General features: G+C 38.9%; 2 protein-coding genes and 1 long non-coding RNA gene across 3 annotated transcripts; all 3 read left to right on the top strand.

Moving 5' to 3' along the window:
- The first annotated feature begins 237 nt into the window (after nucleotides 1-237).
- LOC311251089 (uncharacterized protein) lies at nucleotides 238-5,308 on the top strand. Its single transcript, XM_084343369.1, has 5 exons — nucleotides 238-512; nucleotides 2,421-2,590; nucleotides 2,747-2,950; nucleotides 3,108-3,386; nucleotides 4,042-5,308. Exons 2-5 carry the CDS (start codon nucleotides 2,434-2,436, stop codon nucleotides 4,272-4,274), a joined length of 873 nt encoding a protein of 290 aa, XP_084199495.1. The 5' UTR covers nucleotides 238-512; nucleotides 2,421-2,433; the 3' UTR covers nucleotides 4,275-5,308.
- A 2,602-nt stretch (nucleotides 5,309-7,910) lies between these two features.
- On the top strand, nucleotides 7,911-13,709 carry LOC311251076 (uncharacterized protein). Its single transcript, XM_084343354.1, has 12 exons — nucleotides 7,911-8,097; nucleotides 8,659-8,896; nucleotides 9,539-9,627; nucleotides 9,995-10,067; nucleotides 10,169-10,257; nucleotides 10,486-10,590; nucleotides 11,381-11,476; nucleotides 11,563-11,666; nucleotides 11,779-11,887; nucleotides 11,955-12,099; nucleotides 12,182-12,208; nucleotides 12,815-13,709. Exons 1-12 carry the CDS (start codon nucleotides 7,921-7,923, stop codon nucleotides 13,390-13,392), a joined length of 1,830 nt encoding a protein of 609 aa, XP_084199480.1. The 5' UTR covers nucleotides 7,911-7,920; the 3' UTR covers nucleotides 13,393-13,709.
- A 3,261-nt stretch (nucleotides 13,710-16,970) lies between these two features.
- On the top strand, nucleotides 16,971-20,931 carry LOC311251197. Its single transcript, XR_014621368.1, has 3 exons — nucleotides 16,971-17,048; nucleotides 18,234-18,462; nucleotides 19,996-20,931. It is a non-coding gene; the product is annotated as an uncharacterized lncRNA (long non-coding RNA).
- The last annotated feature ends 3,369 nt before the right edge of the window (nucleotides 20,932-24,300 follow it).

Raw genomic sequence — 24,300 nt, 5'->3', positions numbered from 1 at the left:
TTTAGATCTGCAAAAGCCTGTCGTCAGAGGAACTCAAACTAGTAGTCTCTCAACAGCGGCAAGGTCTTCGCGGATTGGAGGAATCGTGTTGCCAAGGGGCTGGGACCAGCCCGTGCACCAACGAAGGGTGAGCTAGGTTAAAAAGCACAGCTCCTCCCCACCTGTCTAACCAATGAGAAGTTACATCTGTAAAGGGAAATATGTATCTTTTTCTGGGCGATGGGTTGCAGAGTAACAGCTGACTGTGGTTTGTCAAACAGAGAAGGTCCTTGATCAAGCTTTTGTTTAATGATACAATTCTAAATAAATGATAAAACGGTACGTCGTAGTGTGTCTTCTCTCAAATAAACGAACAAGCTGACAATAGCAGTGCAGTGAGTAGTTCAGGGCAGTCGGGAGGAAAGGGGGATGGGCACATTTTTTGGGAAGTGAAACTGAGGCAGAAAAAGTTAAATTACACATCTGAGTGGCAGAGAGGAACTTGTCCACAGAGCACAGAGGAAGACCACACGGTAAGAAAAACATTTCTCTTCGTCTTTTTAATATTAATTAACATCGAGTACAGATTACAAGCTTTTAAAGTCAGTGTCAAAAGTTCACACTACTGTCTTAGCCCGGAACTCTCCCTCCTCTTCGGTTTTGAGAGCTGGCCGAGGAAAAGGCCTCGATATCTAACACGCTAAATATAGTCGCAAACGTCTGGTTTTTATCATGCAAGAGTTTATAAAGGACTGCACAATAATAGTCTATTGTTTCTATCAGAATACACAGAACAAATGTCCTCGCTAAACTGTAGTGTATTATAACCATATAACCATAAGTAAGTAGTTAGTGGTTAATGACAACTGGTAATAAGCACTGAGATGTTAAAGACTCTAATTGAAACATAATTTTTTTTTAAAATGCAGTACGAAGAATGATCAAAGCTAATGTGATATATTCAGAGGTAAACTTGTTTTTAAAAAGAGCTGAGTCACTAAGAGCTGATGATGTATTCTGAGGAAAGTACCTGTTTTTTTTAAGTAACCAAACTCAGAGAGTACAAGCTATTGGTGTTAGGAACTGAACTGTCTCTGTATAGAGTGCGTTTCCTGTAAGTGCATCTGGTTTTAACTGACAAAAACAAGTTTTATAGATAAGCAAGACACACCCAAACATATGTGTTATGTGTGGGTGAATTATGGGTCAAGCACTGAGACTTCCTGTTATTGCATGCAGAACAGTGCCTTAATTGTACAAGCATTAATCTCTGTGTGCAAGCATGAAAATGTTATCTCAAATAGTATGAAAGGTTTCACAATTAGCTTATACAAATATAAAAGTAGGTTAATTAGCCCATTCATTAGTTATGTCTGTTAATAAGCACAAAAATATGGAAGCTCCATACAGTCATGGGTTCAAACAATTTCTTCCATTTTCCGGTGATAACGAGTTCAATTTTATATGTTTTTTTGAGATCACAACTTTTTTATGTCCAAATCACGAAATAACAAATGTTGTGCAATGTTTTTCTTTTCTTTTGTGTAATATTTCTTTTTCAATTGTGAAATCTAATAAACAAAGTGGAGAAAAAATAAATAGTGAATTGGGAATGTAAAAGTACATAAGAGTCCAACCTGGGTGCCGTTCCCCACCTCTCTTACTTTAAGCCTTCCCAAAAGGCTGTCGTCAAGCTCTGATTGGCTGGGAGGGCAATGCCCCAGGCTGCTTCCACTCATTAATTAGTCAGGGAGTCAGTCTCCCCACCCTGCGCACAGGTGATCTGAATCCACTGCAATCAGTCCACAGGGATTTTGACAGTCAGCCCAAAACAAAAGAAGATAGCAAGTCTTAAACAATGGGACTGCTGCAGTGTAGGCCTGCAGCGAACGTTTGTATACATTGTCGATTAATCTGTTCAATAATCCAAAACTGTAATATTCAATCAGTTTCTACATTGCAGTCCAATTATCCAGGTTGAGTGAAATGATAGAGAAAAAGCAGTTTGTCCAGCTGCCAATGCCTCATAAAATAAAATACATGAAATACATTAAAAGAGTGTGAACAGATAAGAAAAAAAACTCAAGATAAATACATAAATACAATATGAAGGTATGAACGGATACACACACGCAAACACCCATTAATTTATGTCCAACAGTGCACTCTTTCAAGACTCAAACATATAAGAAACAGTCACACTGTGAGCAACACCATGACACCATAGTGCAACGCCATCCTGATCAGTAGCAGTAGTTTTGAAGCATGATATACCACGTGTATGTATGGTCAAACTTTATTATTACGAGCACCTGCCTCTTAACGGATCGAGTGAAGTGCAACTTTTCACCTCAGCTAGCACGTGCTACCTGATGCAAGAGAAAATGAAGAGCCGCTGCATTCTCTGTAGAGCAACATGTGTTGTAATGTGTTTTGTGCAGACAAACACCAGACATGGGCCACTGCGTTTACCGCGGCGGCTGGGCCAAGGTGACGAATCGCACACCGCAGGGTGAGAGGGTTGAAGAGCATTACTACATGAGGGGGAATGGTGGATGGGAATACAATCAAACGGGCCTCTATCTGGATGACTACACCTCTGACTACACTGGTGGGTTTTGCACAAATATACCTGATCACGCATTATGTTCTTTCCTCATATTGCCACAAACAACTTTACTGTTTATTTTTATTTTCGCCTAAAGGTTTAAATTCTTCCAAAAAATGGATCAGATTAAAATCATCTCTTCAATTATGTGTCAAACAGACGACTATTCAGACAGATGCCGTCGGGATTGCCACTGCGGCTGGTCCAAAGTGACGACTTACCAAGGCCTGAGAACTCACCAGGGGAAGAAGGGATGCACTTGGAAGGGTGTGAGGGTTGAAGAGCGTGACCAGCATTATTACGGGAGGGGGAATGGTGGATATCCATACAATCAAAATGACCCTTGTCTGGATGACTACATTGGTGAGTTTTGCACAAATAATGCCTGATTACGCATTATGTTATTTCCTCTTATTGCCAAAAAACAACTTAAGTATTCAGTTTTATTTTCACCTAAAGGTTTTAAATCTTCCAAAAATGTGTGAGATTAAAATCACCTCTTCAATTATGCTTCAAACAGACTACGATCCAGACAGATGGCTTCGGTATTGCCACTGCGGCTGGCACAAAGTGACGACTTACCAAGGCCTGAGAACTCACCAGGGGAAGAAGGGATGCACTCCGAAGGGAATAAGGATCCCAGAGAGCGAGCAGGCCTACTGGAAGAGGCAGTGGGAAATGAAGCAAAGAAATTATCAGCCGGCGGTGAGGGTTGAAGAGCGTGACCAGTATTACAGTGAGGAGAATGAGGACTTACCATACAACCTCTGGCTGCACGACTACAACTTTAACGAGACTGGTGAGTTTTGCACACACAGTATGTTCAATCCTCTTATTGCCACAAACAAAAAGGAAATTCAGTCATTATCCACTCAGCCCCCCGCAGATAGAGGGTCAGGTGAAGTTTTGTAGTCGACAAAACATTACTGGACTTTTACAGAAAAACAGCATTGCAGCAGTTTAGGAGAACCTAAACAACAGAAGTAGACGGAGACTTGTTTTAAATCGTAAAAAAACAACTTGAAGAAATCCTGCGTGACCCAATTCTCATGAACCCCTGAGATCCCAAATTGATTTGTGAAGCATTATTTGCACCCTTTTTGGAAACCAAAAGCCTCAAGTGGCCATCCGAGGAACTGCAGTTTTTGGTACTTCTGCATCGGCTTCATTTCTCAGCCATGGAGGTAACCACTTCATTACACCGGTCTGGTTGTTTTTTAACGTTTTTAAACAAGATTTTTTAAACAGAATGCTGCAGCACTGTTTTGCTGTGAAGTTTCGGAAAGGTTTTGCGGACTATAAATCTTCACCGGACTTTTCAGTGGCATAGGGGCGAACAGATAATGACTGAATTCTCATTTTTCGATTAACTGTTCCTTTCAAAGCTAACATTATTTATCAGTTTTATTTTCAGCTAAAGATTAAAATCACCTCTTCAATTATGTTTCAAACAGACTACAACTCAGACAGATGGCTTCGGTATTGCCACTGCGGCTGGTCCAAAGTGACGACTTACCAAGACCTGAGAACTCACCAGGGGAAGACGGGATGCACTCCGAAGGGAAGAAGGATCCCAGAGAGCGAGCAGGCCTACTGGAAGAGTCAGTGGGAAATGAAGCAAGGATATTATCAGCCGGCTAAGAGTATGGCTGTCAGGAGGTCTGGCTTTCACATGAGGGAGATTTAGGGCAACTGGTCAAAGTTTAGTTAGCTGTCAGAGCTTGTGCGCCTCAATTTCAACCCACTTATCAAAACTGTATTGGATGTGTGAGGGAAATTCTCTAATGTCCCTTTGTTATTTTGATATGATATTCTTGCATATGAAACTTAACAAGTATAGAAGATGTGTTGAGAGTGAAAACATTGTGTCTATGGGCCTCCCATGGTTTATGTCCTGTGACAGCTTTATGGTTGCAGACTATGTGTGATAGAGAGGGTTGAAAAACGTAACATAGCTAAGACAACAGACTCTTGTCCAAGAAATTCAAGCAGTCCAAGGAGTTCATCCTGAAGAGTATTTTTGTGACCTTTCTGTGTAACCTTTCCTGTGTATATGTGTTCTGACAAAGGTTGATGTATGGACCATTAATTATGGGATGTACGTGTATGTTAAATTTATGTTAACCTGTGGAGAAAGTGGAGATAATGGGAGTGTTATTCTAAGTGGTCAAGATGTAACCTTATTAACTATAACTCATTCTCCCCCTATTGTCACTGCAAAAATCATATATTTCATATATATTTCTTCCTTTGAAAAAAAAATCTATTGTCTAGTATCTATTTCTTTATTTTACTAGTCCTTAATTCACTCATAGTGGTGGCGATGATACAATAACAATAGTAATCGATTATTTTTTCCTTTTCATTGTTACATTTGTTTGTTGTGGTAATTTTTGCTTCTATTTTAATTTACTCTCCCCTTCAGTTTGACTTATGATACTTTTACTATTATCATTACTATTATTATTATTGTTGTTATTATTCTCTATTGGAATAATATTGATAACATGTGTTTTACTACTCACCAGCACTGCTGCAAGCACTATTATTACTCCCCTATATTCATGCACTAGCTAACATGCATATTTTGTAAAAGAAAAAAAAGTATGTATTTCTTTATTTATCTTTTATTATTCATTACTTGTTATTTCTCTCATCTTTTCATTATCACATTTGTTTATTTGGTAATTATTGCTTCTATTTAAAATAAAAAAATGTTCTCTCTCCTTTAATTTTATTTTACAGTGGCACTATTCACCTTCCATACATTCAGCTCATACGTTATTCATGAAAATTAAATGACTTCAGATAAACAATCTTAGACCCTGTACTATTGTACGCCGTTCTGGTAGCATATTTAACATACTGTATTCAATACCAAGAGTATTGCATTATTACTCAATACACTTTTACACAATACACTGTGACATCTTCCATCAGGAAGGTGTTGCTCAATAAGATCAAATTACTGTCTGTGTGGAGCAAATATTGGCAGAGCTCAGGATGGTTTTGTGTGAAACGAAACTGAAACAGTTCAGGGTGGAGTGGTAAAAAGACTGCAGGAGAGACAGACCACACAGAGGAGCACCGAGGTGAGGCAGCGACAGGTAGGCTGCTGGAGATCTACTTTATTTTTATTTTTAGGCTCTTTGTGATGTTGACTACAATTATAAGGCAACATAACAAAAACCAGGACACAGGTTAGATGATTTATTTCCCTGGTGAAGGAGGAGATAATATAAAAAAAATGCCTTTGTAAGAAATTGTTTCCGTTCTTAGAGAGTTTAATGTTATTTGAGGTCAGCTGATTATCTTAACTTATATTTTATCAATAAGAGCATGTCAGCAATGTTACCTATAGTGTAGTAGGTTATGTAACAGTGACACTCTATGACTGACAGTACAAACAAATCGTACTATACATCTACTTCCTGACAGAGAGGTAACTGTTGTTAACCTGAGGTTTCAGGGCGTGTGCTAAATAAAGTGTGTGTGTGTGTGTGTGTGTGTGTGTGTGTGTGTGTGTGTGTGTGTGTGTGTGTGTGTGTGTGAAGCAAACTTTCAACTTGCTCTTTATTGGCCGTCAGACAAAAAAAAGTTTCCTCTCTATTATTTTCACAACTTGTTCTACTGCATGTGAGTTCATGTTAACTCCTGTCCAAACAGTCTGAGTGTCATTAAAATCAATGGTTGTATCAGACAGTTCAAAGTGCAAACACAGACAGTAGTACTTTTTTTAAAGGAGCAGTTCATCCCAAAAAGAAAATTCAGTCATTATCTACTCATCTACATGCTGATGTGAAAGTCGAGTGAAGCTTCGTAGTACACAAAACATTTCTGGAGCTTCACAGTAAAAACAGCGTTGCAGCTTTCTCCTGGGGACTTGTTTTAAAATGGCTCCATACAGCTCGTCTGGCAAAATCCCAAATTGATTTAAAAGAAATGTTATCTACAAATTTGACAAACATCCAGCTCATGCACGCACTTTAGACCGGGTGTAAATAACATTTTGTCAAATCGATTTGGGATCTTCATGAGACTTGGGTTACATGGAGCTGTATGGAGCCATTTTTCATCTATATATTTATTTTACTATTTAAAACAGGTCCCCATCTACTTCAGTTGTTTAGGAGAATCCTGCAACATTGTTTTGCTGTGAAGATCCAGAAACATTTTGTGGACTTCACCCAACTTTCCATCAAAAGAATAAGTTACTGATACTGAAGGTATATTTTACATTTTGGGCAAACTTATTCTTTAAGATTAAGAATACAGGCAATATGTATATATATATATATATATATATATATATAGATAGATAGATAGATAGATAGATAGATAGATAGATAGATAGATAGATAATATGGAATATATGTATATATATTGTTTTTATATATGTTTTTATTATTACCACATATAACAGAACTACAATTGTACAATAATATAACAAACTGTCTTTCTATATGATGTCATATCATTCCTATACTATATCTCATGTCTATTTATTAGTTTTTCTTCTATATTCATATAGTCCTATATGCTACAGTTAAACATACTCCTATGTATTGTTTTAATATAGTTTTCCATATTATGCTTGATTAAATTAAACTATAAACCTTATGATCATTTCTATCATTCTTTTTCTAAGGTTTATTTCCTCTTCTAGTTTTTCGATACAGTACACACAGTTTCAATCATGTGTATTCAAATTCGCAGCAGGAAGTAGTCGATACTGTACCATGTACTCAATACCACTAGAGGGCGACTAATCACTGTCTAATATGAGTCCCACATATCCATGTTGCATACAGATCTGTCAGTAGTCATAAATCATCACTGATATTAAGGTTAAACTATGACTTAAAGAATTAAATAGCAGCAAATGGGCATTTTACACAAGATTTAAGAAGAAAAAGTGAACTTTAACATCTTATAATTGGGTTTTAATTTCTTTGTAAAATCTCCTTCCCTGGAGATTAAACCTCGCAACATGTTTTCCATGGAGTCAAAACAAAGTATGTTCATATTCAAAAGAGTGTACTTCCCACCTTTCTAATTATTTGCTCAAAAAGTGACTAAATGTGCACAGGGAAAGCAACTTATGACATTGAACCTTTAACTCAAAGCCTGCTGTGGAAACTGTCGCAAATAATTTCTTTCCGCTCCAAAAACTCTGATTTGATGCTTTTCACACACAATCCTGAATCCTGAACTTACTGACAAGCAATTGTCGCCTCTACAGCTGTGGAGTAAGTGCTTTCCTAAATATGTTGCTAAAAATGGATAAAAATGTGCATCTGACCCCTGCAGATCAGGTCACCACCACGTCAGACATGAGCCTCCAGGTTTGCGGCTGCTGCGGCTGGTCCAAGGTCACGACCTACCATGGCCTGAGAGTTCACCAGGGGAAGATGGGGTGCACGCCAAAGGGGATGAGGATCCCTGAGAGTGAACAGTTCAGAATCAACAGTTACATTCCTAAACCGACCTTCACGGGACCTCCAATCAAAGTAAACAAGCCTCCGAATGAGCTGTATCTATATCTATTGAACCATCCTAAATCATGTATCTGTATCTGTTCTCGGAGTGGGCGGAGCTTAAACTGGATGTGGGTAGTGCTTAAACCAGAAGCGAGTTTGGCTAACCTAAAATTGATTTGGGGTTATCAGCCGTTCCTATATTCATTATTTATTAGAAATGTACTTAGCAGAATCAGACAACTTTTTAATTTTCCCTCTCCGTTCCTATTGGTTGGAGCTGCTGTCCCAAAGACAGCGTTAGCAACTTGGTGATTTGACCTAGAAATCCTGATCTCAGAGGAATGAAAAGGCAGATTAAAACACAAGGTTTTATTACTAAGGAGGTGGGTGTACTTACTGATCTAGTAGACAGAATGGCAGTTTCGGACTATCTCGAGTCCCGGTAGTAAGAGGGACCGCATATTAACAGGGTGCCACACTTTGTCATCTTCCTTACCTCCGATACTCGTTTCAGCTGAGTTCTCGCTCAGCTCTGTGCGTTAATGCATTTGCATTTGCAAATGGATAAAAATGTGCATCTGACCCCTGCAGATAACCACCACGTCAGACACGAGCCTCCAGGTTTGCCACTGCGGCTGGTCCAAAGTCACGACCTACCATGGCCTGAGAGTTCACCAGGGGAAGATGGGGTGCACGCCAAAGGGGATGAGGATCCCTGAGAGTGAACAGTCCCGAGTCAACAGTTATGTTCCTAAACCGACCTTCATGGGACCTCCAATCAAAGTACACGAGCCTCCGATTGATATCTCCACCCCCTCAGTCAAATCTTGTGAGTATTACACAACCAAAGATGTGCTGATTTGCAAAGATGATACTTGTTGTACAGACAGGATGAAGTGCATTTAAAGAGCGGTTTAGTCCAAACTCAAAAATACATATATTTCCTCTGAGCTTGGCTCCCCCGGCTGCATGTCGAAGTATCCTCGAGCCAGATACTGAACCCAAAGTGCTCCTGATGAGCAGTTGGCACCTTGCATGGCAGCCTCCGCTGTGTGTGTGTGAATGGGTGAATGTGACAAGTGTTGTAGAAATGCAAGCCCATTTACCATTTACTTTTTTGCTAGCTGAGTGCCATCTGGTTTCATTATATTCAAAAGAAGGCAGACATCTCTAAAGTCGATATTTCCAAAACTCAGCAACTCATATCAAAACAATCTGGATGGCTAAATAGCCCTAATGGGAAGAGGAAAATATGTGTTTTTGATTTTTGAGGCGTGTTATCCCTTTAAGGAGAATCTAGTCAGTATTTTCACTCCAGTATTGATGTTAACTCGATATAACTTCCCAGCACACTGAACCACAATTCAGTTTGCCCCATTTAACTACTGATTATAACTTGGTTCTCAGTGGTTTTACGGCTTCAAAAGATGGCAAATACTTGAAATAAAGGATGTTTCCTTTTTAATTTCAGATGGTGAACGGAACACACGGAAAAATATACTTGAAGAAACTCTCCAAAAGGACAACGCACCAATTAACAGAACTCCCGTTAAGACGAAGGTATTTTTAAGCATAAATAAGACATGATATTGGTTTGAGTGAGTGCACAATTGTTAGTATCTGTATCTATTCAACCATCCTAAATCATGTATCTGTATCTGTCCTCGGAATGGGCGGAGCTTAAACTGGATGTGGGTGGTGCTTAAACCGGGAGTGAGTTTGGCTAACCTGAAATTGATTTGGGTTTATCAGCTGTTGCTATATTCATTATTTATTAGAAATGTATTTAGCAGAGTTCTCGCTCAACTCTGTGCGTGAATGCATTTGTATTCGTAAGTGTCATGTAAATATTGAGTAACTGGGACAAGATGGCAAAGCTTTGTTGAGTAAAACCCATAAAATCTAGTCCTCCCCTTTTCTCTGACAGCCTTCCCTGATGTCACTGACGCAGACCTTCGGCAGCCAAGGAAGTCCTGCAGAGAGGGAGATAAACAATTCACGTATGCTCTTTATAATTCATAACAGGACCAGAACAGAAATAACAAGAGGAAACAATTCGAAGCAGCTTCATTTGACAGTCACCAATCTTCTTTCTCTGCAGTGTTTCAAACTCTGCAGCCGTATTATCCAACTGCCACCAGAGTTTGCCGAGCCCTTGATTTCAACACCGGGCCACAGCAGATACAACAGGTTCTTGACTTGATTAAATGTTCTGCTGGAGAGCGAATCCACTTTCTATCCTGAAATCCTCTTCGTTAAATTTCCAATTTGTGAGAAAGTTGATTGTTGAGTCTTATTCCCAGTTCGTCAAATACTGCTTTGGGTTGGTAGGTCGGTTGGCCACCATCTCAAAGCAACAGTATCTGACCAGTTGGGAAACACAAAGTCCGGCTGACACTGACTTCTTTCATCCTTTAGGTGGGGCATGTCTGGAATATCCCAACGACCACAGCTCAGGATACAGTAGTCCAAATAAATGAGGAAGAGAAGGAGAAAGAGAGGGAGGCTCAAAGACTACTCAAGGTACTAAACTTTTCATAATACAGATTCATGTTTTTATCTAAAACTGGCATTGTGACTCAAGGGATCAAGTGTCAGTCTACTGTCAGTCAGTCCAGCACTTTGGTTCAGACTGAGGTACCTCAACAACAAATGGATCGCCATGAAATTTGGTGCAGAACCTGAATAGTTGGGTCAGCTCCAGCATTTCCGTGATCATTTGAAGCAGAGGTTTGTCACCTTTGAAGGTTAAAAAAGTAATATAGCCCCCATACCCCTTGTGAAAATGAAGGCAAACTTCATGAGAGCCCCAAATTCAAAATGGCTGCCGTTGACTAAGTTAGAAATGTCTTTTTTAAACAGTTTATTCTACAATGCTGTACAGCACATGGACTTCTTGGGTCCAGGAATTCCTGATTGCTATCATTTTGATAATACCATCGACTAAGTTAGCAATGATCCTGACCCTAACTTAACGACTTTGTAAGGACATTCTCAAACCGAGTTTAAAAGCCTGCAACTCCCGTCCAGTTAGTTAGAACTGAAGAAGCCTCTTGGATGAGACGTGAAATGGCTTCATGAAACTGAAACACGTCCAGTTTCCTACGATACAGCACTTAGAATTACCATGACCTGGATGACTGAGAACCTTCATCAACATCTAATTCCCAGGTGTTAGCATAAACTAAGCATGTTACCTTTGCTGTTAATAACTACTTTCCCTATCTGCAGTCTTGCATAGCCGCTGGCGCTGCCTGTGCCTTGACATGTGTGCTTACTGATATTAACCAATGATTATTAGTCTTTATTCAAGGAAAGGCAAGACAGGACGAGGGCTGATTTACAGCAGAAAATTCAGTGGAGAGAACAAAAGATGACTGAAGTCAGATCATCTGTTAAAGCCAACACAGTAAGCTGCAGCAGATTTTTAAGTTTTTGATTCTGGTTTTGATGAAGGCTTTCTTTAAAATCCTCACTGTCCGTTACTCCTTTCAGGGCAGCTTGGATGCTGAATCGCAGGAGATCAACAGTGTGTTCAGAGAGGTGATGGGAGTCGTGGAGGACGCTTGGCGGAAAGCCCTTCGACCTCTGGAGGAGAGGTCGGTCATGTGCGGCTCAGATTATCTATGAGTTTCCTGGGGAGGTTACTGGGGAAGTTATGGTATCGCACAATTTCTTAAAATTTACCAACATCTTGTTTGGTATTTTTAGGAAACACAGCGTAGAGAGAGAAGCACAAGAGCTGGTCCAGACGCTGCAAAACGAAATCCACAAACTCAGAAAGACCATTGATGAGCTGGACCAGAACCCAGACTTACAGGTGAGGTGACTGATTATTAGAATCCATTCCACTTGTTTTCTTCTTCTTCTAACACGTTCCCACACAGGTTTCTCCTCTAAAGGGCGTGGATGAATCTCGAGATTGGAGGAATGTAACGGTCGACGGTTCATTCTCCCCCGGCACACTGAGAAGCACAACATCAAACATGATGGAAAAGATTCAGCAGAAATTGGAAAAACTCTCTTCTGTCGGTGAGTTCTTCTTAATGTTGTCAAGTTTCGTATTTAATATAAAGCCAAGTATTATAATATAATTTCTCTTTTTTTTCCACAGAACTGAAGAGGGCTACTACATTTGCAGGTGTGTTTCTTTCATTTCTAAAAATGTGACTTTTTTTAACAGTAAAAAATGGCGATTGTTCTAATTTTGATTCTTGAATATCAGACTGTATATTGTATAGATACTTTTAAAGCTGCAATATGTAAGAATTTTTGTTGAAAACATTACAAATCAACAGCATGTAAACGATTTTGAAGTTACGTCTATTTATTGTGTTGCAGAGATATCTACTAAAGTTAGCAAGCTTACCAGCTCGCCACAGCCCGTCCCAGTCCAAAGCTTCTGAGCTAGCGGTATAAACACCAACAGTCCCCCAATCCTCCAAGCTCTCCAGTCTAGACTTGCTAGCTGCAAGGCTAACTGAGCTATCTAGCACATTTGGTAGCAGTTAGCGGTGATGCTGGTGATATGCTGCCCCCTATTTGTTTTGAGTATAACTTCAACAGGTTGTCGGTTCTTACATATTGCACCTTTAACATAAAGACATCACAAAGGAAGGTATAATCGTTTTTTACAATGACCACATTATCAAGCTTCGAGGACATTTGACGTCATCTGAAAGGTCTGTTTGTGTTGTGCACCATGGTCCTGTTTCCATCGTTCTATTTATTCTCTGTTCAACTGCAGTGGATGTAAAGCTGGACCCAACCACTGCACACAGACACCTTGTTCTTTCTCCTGATGGAAAGGAAGTGAAAGATGGAGATCAGGACCAGAAAGTTCCCGTCGATCCAGGGAGGTTTGACATGTTTGGTAGCATCCTGGGGCTCAACAGGTTGACGTCTGGGAGGTCCTACTGGGAGGTGGAAGTCACCCGCAAGACCGGGTGGGACCTGGGTGTCGCAAGACGCCACGCAAACCGCAAGGGGGAGCTCTCGCTGACCCCTGATAATGGTTACTGGGTAACTGTACATTATAAAGGTGAAAAGTACGCAGCCCTGACAGCTCCCCCCGTCAGCCTCTCCCTGAAAGGGAAACCTCAGAAGGTGGGAGTGTTTGTGGATTATGATGAAGGCCTTGTGTCCTTCTACGATGTGACGGCTCAATCTCACATCTACTCGTTTACTCAGTGTTCGTTTGGGGGTGAGATTTCCCCATATTTCAGTCCACATCCCCATCAAAATGGGAAAAACTCAGAGCCTCTCATTATCTCTGCTGTGAAAAAAAAAAAAGTAGTCACCTTTGGTGAGGCCAAAGCTTTTTGAATCCATAGACCGGATACATGAAAGTATCCTCGTCCCAATGAGAATATACTGTAAACTTAAATTTTTCTGTTGCAATATTATATCAAATGTTTGTATGGGTATCAATTTAATTCATGTTATTTTTTTTGTTTCACGTGTCATGTTATTATCTGGGTCATGTGATTGGCTGTTGCTACAACTGATGAAGACCTAGTGGTTCAAACACGTTGTCTTTTTTAATGATTTAGTAACAATAATAATGGCTTTTTTTACATTTCCTTTTTATATTTGGGGTGTATATTCTAAATCTATTTTTTAAAAACAAAACATTTACTGATGAGAGGAGAGCTCAGAGATCACTTGAAAGGATTTATCTTCACACCTGTTTATCAGCCTGACTGCAGCAGCGATCTGCTGAGGACACCTCTGGTGTCTGATACTGTAATGCTGACTTCTGACTGGAGCTTGAGGGGAAAAACCCTCTAGTGTTTTATTGTCTTGTCTTATCTCATGTTTTGTTATTTAATGAGTTCATAAATGTTTGTCCATAAAGTTGTTGTACTGGTTTTCTATGTTCAGTCGGTTCTGTTATGCTTCAGCTTAATCACAGTTATTTCCCCAAAGTTAATATTTCTTGCTGGATCAACAAGATGTTTTACTGGTATATAATGTAAACTTTGTAACAAACAAAAGTTTATAAAGAGACAAAATTGGAAACACATCCACAATGAGCCCATTATTTGCTGATCTTTCAATATAGTTGTCTCATTTTCATGCATCTACTTCCTAATTTCTCCGCCATCTCTGTCCGCTCGGCCTCCTTAAAGATGAACGGTTCCTCAATTTCGCTTTTTTAATCACGTTGACTTCTCTCACAATGCTATGACAGGATCATGAAATGATGAAACTTAAGCTTTTATTTCTTCCCTTTATCTGTCAGCGTCATTTTCTGTTTAAGCAACCCTCTTACTGATGGAGAGTTTCTACAGTTCCTCCTAATGCAACAAGCCTCAAAATTGATCAGTTTTTAAAGGGAGTCTTGGGACTTTCTCCCCTCAATAAAACGTTGTCTTCTGTTATAAATTTAGCGTAAATGGTTGGAACAGTGTGTTCAAACAGCTGTTGGGAGGTAAGACGCACTTTAGACAGTAAAACGGACAGGCTGGCCCAACTTAATGGATTGCATTTAATGCTGAATTTACAGAAAGGCTTAAATGATCTAAAATTTGCTGTAGCCGTTTTGCAAAGTTTCTTAAGTTGATTCTTGCGCAACAACTTTTACAAAGACACGATTTGTTAAGGGAGTCTGGTTCAATCCTTAGTTGAAAAAAGCTTTATATAAAAGTTTAAGCTCCTTTATTTATTCATGCAGAAGCTTACAGCAGTAATCAAATCAATCAGATATCACAATGTCACATCAGCAAAATCACACAACCGTACTCCTTCCTTATCTTCTCAAATGCAGTTCTACTCACAACCTCCTTGGTTGTTGAACAGGCTGGATGAGAAGAAAAAAGCAGTCGAAAGATGTCCAAAATCTGCAACATACTGTAGATTCCCTGAGAGGTTTGAATTTGTCCCGAAGCACCGCTAGCAACAGCTGAGCCCCTATCTTCTTCTCAACTCAGGGTTGATCCTGCCAACTGCCGCTGAACAAAAGTGTCCATCCTTCAAAGTCCTTTCAGTCTCTGCAGTACAATCCCGTTGCAATCGATGCTCTCTCTCTAAAGCCGACTGAGGGGAGCCACAGATATATCCCCTTTCCAACGAACAAGAGCTTATAAGAGGCTAAATAGTGATCACACACGCTATGAGCCGATCTTTTGCTGGTCAGTTGACCTAGTTGTCTTGTCTTGACTGATGTCGTTCCCAGTTTCTCAGTCATCTGCGTCCACTCGGCCTCCTTGGTCACATCCATCAGCAGTTTCATATCCTTAAACTGTACCATGATCAACAGAGGGTCACGTGCACGGTTCCTCAATTTCGACTTTCTTAATGACACACACTACTCCTGTCAAATTTACAACACAACCATATAAATCAATATCGAGTAAAACACATAGTCTCAGGGTTATATGCTGATTTAATAAACAGGATTGTATTCGTTACCTTTTTTTTTCTTTTTCTGTTTGATTTTCACACTGTTTTTATGCTCCAGACGTCAATTGACGCCAAGCAGTGTAGACTATGGAGACCCAAACATGAACTCTCCCCCGTGTGGATGTTTTGTAGTTTCAGAGGGAGACAACACAATTGCAATTTGCAAAAACATGTTCCACAAGGATTCAGATGATGAGGGGAAAACGTCTACGAGTTTCAACACAACTAATCCTATTACAGCTGTGGAAAAGATCATGCGTCTTTGCTCACTAAGTCTTTGAAAGATTTATGAACGTTTTTTGAAATAAACCTGTAAAATGATCTGCTATCTTATTGTATCGGCCATGAGACGCAGGTAATTATCAGTTATTGGTAAGGTTGAAAAAAATCCTCATCATGTATCAGAAGTTGTAACCAGGGGCCTTCATTTCTCAGAACAAGAATAGACTGTTGACTTTCAGAAGAAAGTCCTTTTTTTTCTGGTCATTTTAGACTAAAACCAAACCCACAAATGCTGAAGCTTCAGATACTCAACTAGCCTCAGGAAGGCCTTACACCGGCCCTGGTTTGTCCTGACGCTGCATCTTATCATGTCTGACTTGCTGCGTATGTGTTTTTCACGTGTGAGCCCATCCCCATGGTTTCACACCTTGTTACCAAGAAAAGTACACTCCCTCATTCAACAGAAATTGTTGTTTTTGTAAACATATTGACATTACACACGTTTGCTGTACTATAACTGGCTGTAAAAAGTGTTGGGTTCAACATTGATTGATTGATTCAACTCTATACAATTATTTATATATATATATATATATATATATATATATATATATATATATATATATATATATATATTTATATTGGAGACCATAAACAAACAAACCAACAAAAGAATAGTGCATATGAAAACAATTTATTCTAATTACATGTTTGAAAAGGAACGGGTTAGAGTCTATTTGCTCTGTTCTTGGAGGGGAGTAGTGTATAATGTTGTATGAGATCTTCAGTTTCTTGGCTTTTTCTTGCATGGAATAGCCTTTTTTTCAGAACAAGAACAAATAGACTCGCAAGTTTCTGAAGAAAGTTATTTTTACTGGCCATTTTGAGACTAAAATCAATCCCACAAATGCTGAAGCCTCAGATACTCAACAAGCCTCAGGAAGGCCGATTATATTGCTTCTTTAATCAGCACGACGTTAGACGTTAGTGCACACACATTGGACAGCTGATTTGGTAATCTTGCATGTCCCTAACCGGCCCTGGTTTGTCCTGACGGTGCATCTTATCATGTCTGACTTGCTGCGTATGTGTTTTTCACGTGTGAGCCCATCCCCATGGTTTCACACCTTACTATCAAGAAACGTGCGCTTTCTCATTCAGCAGAAATAGTTGTTTTTTTGTCAACACAGCACATAATTTTGCTGTATTGTAATTGGCTGCTAACTTTGGTTGTGATCAGATGTCCATGAGACAAGAGGAGGTATGTAAAGGGGACATTCACTTCAGGCTTCTATCAGAGACTTCAACATCAGCTGGTATCGATCGGCTCCAGACTGACACAGCAACAGAGTAAGGTGAGAAAATCTCTCTAAGTCTGTCTAAATTTTATTTTTGGATAATTTACTTTTTATTCAAAAATGACTCAATTGTTTTTATTTATAAATTTTAATTTATTTTTTTATTTAAAATATGTGGTAAACTGCAATGAGTTAGACTATAGACTAATGTTGAGTTAGTTACTCCGCTCTAATAAGAGGCAGATAACGTCAGACTGAGTCAAGTTGAGCCAGCACGTTTATGGTAATCTAAGTTAGCCAGCTGCATTTCTTTTAGGGCCACGTTTGACACACTGGGATCTTGAGACTATCTCGAGATGAGGTTCTGGCCCTTAATTTTATTTGAAAAACATGATTAGCTCATACTATTTCAGAAAGACAGCCATCTAATAAGTAAAACCTCCTCAACTGTTAGTTTAAACTTTTACTACAGTTTAAATTGGAGTTTAAAGTTTTGGTGCAACAGACATGAAATTAATCTAGGTAAAGAGTAAAAACTTAATTGAGGTTTTTATTTAATCTTTCTTTTGCTGCAAAATAATGCAAAGTTAAAAATGACTTAATCAGGCCTAAGACTTAATCCTTGTTGGTGCTACGCAGCCTAAAACTGGGGATTCTCCATTACCACGTGTTTCAACGTGTGTCTTTAACTGATGATGCACTTGTTGTGAGTGGATAACGTCTAAAGGCAGCCAGCTGATCCGTGGCTGTGACTTGCATTGAAAGCAGCAGCTGTAAATGCTCTTCTTCCCTGCAGCGTTATTATTATCGAAGAATCGTCACTGACAAACTTCTGCTAATAGAAAGCGGACAATGTAAGACTATGTTGAGCATGAGAACTGATCTTAAATTAATTTCATCATTGTTGGTGCAACCCAGTCAAAATTATTAGAAAAGTTTCCTCATCATAAGGCCTGCTTTTCAATCCTTATTTACCAGTGGTATTACAGATATGAAGAAATAACACTTTTGATGGGACCACACCAGATTAAACCACAGTTATCTGAAAAAAGCCAAAGACCAAAGACTGTATATAAAATATTAAAAACCCTGTCATCTTAAAAAGTTTCAGGCCAGTGTGATAATGATTTATTCATCACTCCTTTTTTGCAGTAATTGCATGTAAAGTACCGACACATTATTAATGTTAATGTTGTTGTGAACAACGCATTTATCAGCTCTAAATCTCTTTTCTCACTCTAGACATAATGAACGTCGTTCTCCTGACTGCCATGGTCTTCACTGTCGCCCTCGTTCACGGGGCGCAAGAGGAGATTCCTTCCAGCCACCAAATGACCCTCGGCCAATTAGTCGTTAAGAAAAAAATGGTGCCCTGTCAGCAGGAGAGCAAGAGCGATTCACACTTCGCATTTGTCAAGAGACACATCCTGCAGGCGAAATTTGACAGAAATTCTGCAGATGAATGGGCAAAGTAAGTTAAAAGTTTAGATGAATTATTTCCTCTTGAAAGAACCAGTAATTATTGCTTTATTGCCATCAAACAGCTAAACAACCTATTGTAGAAATAATGACAGGCAGCAGGTAGATTGGTACGTAACTACATCTTCATATATTGGACAGCTTGATAATATTCAACAACTACTCTTTGTACCATTTTGTCCTTAACAAAACAAAATAAAAATTGAAATTCCCCCAAACCACCACAAAGCAGAGTAGTATGTATTATGGACAAGTGAACCCGTTAACTCACTCACTCTCAGCTGACTCCGTGGTGATCAGAGGTGGCTGAACAAAGATGAACCAGACCTGACGGGGTTCTGAAAGATGGTAGAGAGAGAGAGAGACGAGATTTAAAATTAAATGACAGATTCAGATGATCAGATATTCTGGAAATAAAAGAGATTTCCATGGATTATATACTCACAAAGTCATAATGTCATTGTCTTGTCTCTTCTTTTTCTCAATTTCTCCACAGCTTCCTTGCGTTTCTTCTCCATTTTAACATGCTATCCATGGCATGACTAACTGATTGATTGATTGATTGATTGATTGATTGATTGATTGATTGATTGACAGCGAGGCCCAAGGGGGAGAGGGCCTTGGCTGTGATTGGTCCAGCCCAGTCTATCATGAATAATGGGCTGATCTACCTGTTTTATTGGCCAATCAGTCAACAAAAGTAAATAAATAGATAAATAAATAAAAAATAAAAATAAAAAATAAATAAAAGGTCGTTTTCCCAAAAGACCTGCTAGCACATCGGGCTAATGCCCAGTATGCCAGATGGCCAGTCCAGCAGTGGTGTGGACCAAAATAACCTCACAGACCATTTATAGAACAATTTGTCCCATAAGATTATGGAACATCATGAAGTATATTAAACTTGAGTTAAAAGCAATTTCACTGTTAACAAACAGTAGTTGTAAACCAATTATGAAGCAATTGTAAAGGTTTATAAACATCTGTTACAACTTAAATAATGTTCATTGATGAACTACACAAGTGTTACTGGATGAGGATAAGTGAAGTCAACAGTTGCTTGCAGCTAGACTTGGATAGAATGTCTACTTTTGTGAAGGTAAGACCCTGCCTCTGATTGGCTTACCCTAACATTTCACTGTAACCAACCATCTCTCCTGATGCTGAAGCTAACCAACCAACAAAGGCAAAGAGTACGAGCCAATCAGCAGCAGAGTAGTATTAGATTAGAGTAGCATCGTAGAGTACGTTGCCTGATTTTATATTTGGATGGGCAGGATTTACTTCTTGCGTGAGCAGAGAGAATGTTCACACTTTGCTTTCAGTGATGCATTATGGTTCATGTATATTATTTTCTGTATGAAAAAAAAAAAAAAAAACAGATTTAAAAACTCATCCAGTGAGAAATTAGCTACATATTTGTAAAAACCCATAATCAACAGCAGGAGCATGTAACACTGTGACAGCTAAAAGTTGGACTGAAACGTCAATACTTAAGCAGTAAAACACTGATCTCATTACACAGGTACCTGGTCAAGGAGAATCTCTGCGGCAGGGAGAAAGTGCAGTCCTTCATCGAGGCCACACTGGATCAAGTTAAGGAGATCTGCACTAAAAATGGCCGGTATGTGTCTGATAACTTGTGCATCAGCACCTCATCTATGAATGTGTATGACATTGAATCAAAAATGAATAAAGTGGATTGCACAGCCAAAAATGCACCACCTAAGCCACAAAAAGTGATTGTAGCATGTAATAAAGTTGGAAAGGAATGCCTCCCCGTCCATTATCAGAGATACGAGAATCAAAGTCCAACAAATGAACCCTGCACAAAAAAATTGGAGGGTTAGTTCATCCTTGTTTCCAGCTGTCAGGCTAATTATTCCCTGACATCTGAAGTTTCTATCAAGCTTTGCTAAATAAATGATCTTTGCTCCTGAGAATATAAAAGAATATGGACATTCCTTCTTGTTCTTTAGCCACACGTTCTGTCAGATGCATCTTAAAGCCTGCTTCAACAACATTTTGTGAGATGAGTATGATGTTGTAAGAAAGGATTGTAGGAGAGAAATGACTTTCCTCATGATTGTAACAAAGAGACAACTATGAATTTAATTTTAAACATCATGTACTGTGACGAGGTTTCCTTTTAAAAGGTGCAATATGTGAGAATTATAGTTTTAAACATTAAAATAACTAAATTTATCAGCAGAATGTGAAGAAACAACAGTTCTGACATTGTGTCAAAGACGTCTCTGTATTGTGTTGAAGAGATATCTACGAAAGTTAGCATGCTAACAAGCTAACAGTAGCTACAGTTCTGACTGTATTACAAGAACACAGTTAGCAGTTGTTCTGGTGATATGCTGCCCCCTATTGGTTGTTCATATGAATTCAAGGAGGCCGATTCTCACGTATTGCACCTTTAAGCTGAAGTTAATTTACAACCTTGTTAAACATGTATGCTTACAGGATAACTACCGTTTTTTACAACCTGGACCTTTTTTCTAGCAAAATATATGATCATTTACTCACCAGATAACTTTGGTGTCATTTGGAGTCGTTCGGACGAAATTAGATCCAGCGTAGCGCCGATATATCCATATAATGCGAAAGACGGGGCAGCGACACACAGCCTCTATATAACGCATTATTTGCCACAAAACTAGTTCATTTCACCAATATTTTGTCATGATATGCTAGCACTATTCCCCTCTGAGTCCGGGCTCGTCCGTTATCAACATCCGGGGTCAAACTAGCAGTAGCAGCTACAGGTAAACAAGCCGGGCTGTTGCGGCTGCGCGCGCAGCTCAGAGACGACATCTTCCAGGTCAGAGGTAGTAGATCAACCTACAGACCCTGGATGTTGACAATAGACGAGCCCAGACTCAGAGGGGAATACCACTAGCGTATCGTAACAAAATATTGGTGAAATGAACTAGTTTCGTGGCAGATAATGCTCATAAAGGCTGCGCTTCGGTGCCCCGTCACTCGCATTATATGGATATATCGGCGCTACACCGGATCTAATTTCGTCCGAACAACGCCAAATGACACCAAAGTTATCTGGTGAGTAAATGATCATATATTTTGCTAGAAATAAGGTCCAGGTTGTAAAAAACGGTAGTTATCCTTTAACTGTTTGTTTGAAACTTAATTGTTATCCTGCTTGTTTTGCTTTGCATATTATTAAATTGATGCCTTAAAGCTGCTTTGATCAATCTTTGAAACATTAAAATCAAATGAATCAAATTTGAACTTCAAATGTTTTTTCCTGTTTATCACACGTGCAGTAAGAAAATGTCTATTAACAAACATATTTTGTGATTCACATGTTGCTCTACATGTATCTCTGAGTTGCTGTTTTTTCCTTTCATGATAAAATAAAACAATGTTTGACATCACATTTGTTGTTGTAACTGACCATCATCATCATCATCATCATCATCATCACACCACTGAATAATACCTGCAGGTCTCTGATTTTATATTGCGTTTCAGTCTTTTTTCTGTATGTGTTGTAGGAACTAGATGAACTGCAGCTCTGTAGTAGTTTTGTGCACGTGCAGGTGATTGTGTGCAGTATTTTTGCATTATCTTACTAGAAGCCCTGGCTGACACGTCTATCTTAGCATTTGCATTCGGTCTTATCAACAGAAGCCTGACAACTTCACAGTAGCTCTCCATGAAAGGGTACTCATTTACTGAAGCAGGAGTTGGTTCACAATAAAAGACAAGAACATGATGTAGAATAGAGACACAATACAAGAGTTATAAATAAAACACACTGGAGTTTAAATGTGTCCGCACTGAAGATGAAAATAAAGCCACTTGACTGTTTCATTAGACTTGATGATTCATATTATCTGTAATAGCAATCAGTTGTTTATATTGTGACAAAAGTTTTAAAACTTGACATATTCCAAGTCTTACTCATGATATCTCATATGTGGAGGAACAACAACGCGACTTAAAGAAAACAAATGAATGAGAAACACAAAAAACAGTTCAATAAACTCAAAATAATGAGATGAAGACAATGACAATGTTTACTTTATAATACTGACATTTGCTGATTTTCTTTCTTGTGTTTTGAGTCAACTTGCAAATGGAAAACTGACAATGACTTGATTACAGACATCCAACATCAGTTCTCTACGAGTTGTTAAGGGCTTAAATGCTAAAAATCTTTAGTTTTTATTTCTACACAAAGAAACACCTCGGCTGTGTAACAGTTTAATATCCATAATATTAAAAGCCTGTAGGCCTATATATTTAATGCTTCATTCGCTAATATTATAATATTATTTATTTCCATAGTGAGAAAAAGTGTCAGGCAGCCATATAAACTAAACTACAATAATAATGTTCATAAAGAGGGCGAGAGATAGAGTGAGTGTGTGTGAGGATGTGGGATGTCAGATCTTTACTCTGGTTTTATTATCTATTGAAATGAACTGATGGCGTGAAGAAGGCTGCTTCATGCAAAGAGATTTGCATTCAGCCTTGTGACTGTCGGCTGAGTGAAGATATGTTACAAACCGAGGTAGAAGTTATCCGACGGGAGGATATCTGATCGGAGGAGGCAGTGTGAGTCGTGAGCTGTAAATGGCGACTGCATCGCGCCCAGTACAGTAATGACTTTGAACAACGAGTTAACAAAACTCTAAAACTCTCTTTTTTTCTCTCATTCTGGACAAGATGAACATCCTCCTCCTGATCACCGTCACATTCACCCTTGACCTTGTTCATGGGTACAATGAAAGTCCTTGTCGGAGCAACGATCACAACAATACATACAGCAATTCTAACATATTTCAACTTGAAGCTAAAGCAAATTTACACACGATAAATTAAAACAAGGACGTCATCACTTTTTCGTGTCTGTTGTTTGGTGCTGTGGATTTAGATGATGACATCTTTGCTCAGAACAGCTGACTGCTAGAAATGACCACTTTCTCATCCACACAGTCACGTGATCAGTTCAGACATCTTTATTCTAAAAGGGACATTCTTGTTTGTGCAACAATCAGATTGTCATTGAGGTGTTTTCTTAAATTGTTCTCAAGTTTCATTTTTATCATTTAAGAGATTTTATTGTTCACATTTCACAATGAAACATGTTAGAAATCTAAATATTACTATTGCTATTGCTCTTATCATTAATGACAAGTAGTTTCTAGTGGTATATATATTATATGTGGACACTTTTTAATCACTTCTGCTTCTACAGTGGCTGTTTTCTCAGTTTGTTTTATCACCACATCCACTTCTCTGTAACAAGTTCATCATCATGTGAAGAATAACTGATGTTTCTTCTTCTGTGTCTGTCTGAATGCTACAAACGTTATATTAAATTGGCAGCATGCTGTTCCTGTTATGTCTGTAATGTCTCCTATTGATAATTATATTTTGTGTTGCACATGTTACTATTACCACATCATGCTTTACCGAGCAAGACGAGTGTCTCTGATTAATAGTTTTTCCTTTCATAATAAAATAAAACAGTGTTTGACATCACATTTGTTGTTGTAACTGACCATCATCATCATCAATACACACCACTGAATAATACCTGCAGGTATCTGACTCTATAATGTGTTTCAGGCTTTTTTCTGTATGTGTTGTAGGAACTAGATGAACTGCAGCTCTGCAGTAGTTTTGTGCACGTGCAGGTGATTGTTTGCAGTATTTTTGCATTATCTTACTAGAAGCCCTGGCTGACACGTCTACCTTAGCACTTGCATTTGGTTTTATAAACAAACGTCTGACAGCTTAAAAGCAGCTCTCCATGAAGGGGCACTCATTTACAGGCGCAGGAGTTGGTTGG

The sequence above is a fragment of the Pagrus pagrus genome, assembly GCF_965226575.1.
Source record: "Pagrus pagrus genome assembly, chromosome: 22".
NCBI lineage: Eukaryota > Metazoa > Chordata > Actinopteri > Spariformes > Sparidae > Pagrus > Pagrus pagrus.
The sequence above is the reverse complement of the archived record's forward strand: the minus strand, read 5'-3'. Positions and strand labels throughout refer to the sequence as shown.

Coding starts and splice junctions, on each gene's coding strand:
- LOC311251089 (XM_084343369.1), top strand. CDS start 2,434: ATGGGCCACTGCGTTTACCGCGGCGGCTGGGCCAAGGTGACGAATCGC. Junction 2,591..2,746: donor CTACACCTCTGACTACACTG/GTGGGTTTTGCA, acceptor TGTGTCAAACAG/ACGACTATTCAGACAGATGC. Junction 2,951..3,107: donor TTGTCTGGATGACTACATTG/GTGAGTTTTGCA, acceptor TGCTTCAAACAG/ACTACGATCCAGACAGATGG.
- LOC311251076 (XM_084343354.1), top strand. CDS start 7,921: ATGAGCCTCCAGGTTTGCGGCTGCTGCGGCTGGTCCAAGGTCACGACC. Junction 10,591..11,380: donor AGGCTCAAAGACTACTCAAG/GTACTAAACTTT, acceptor TCTTTATTCAAG/GAAAGGCAAGACAGGACGAG. Junction 11,477..11,562: donor CATCTGTTAAAGCCAACACA/GTAAGCTGCAGC, acceptor TACTCCTTTCAG/GGCAGCTTGGATGCTGAATC.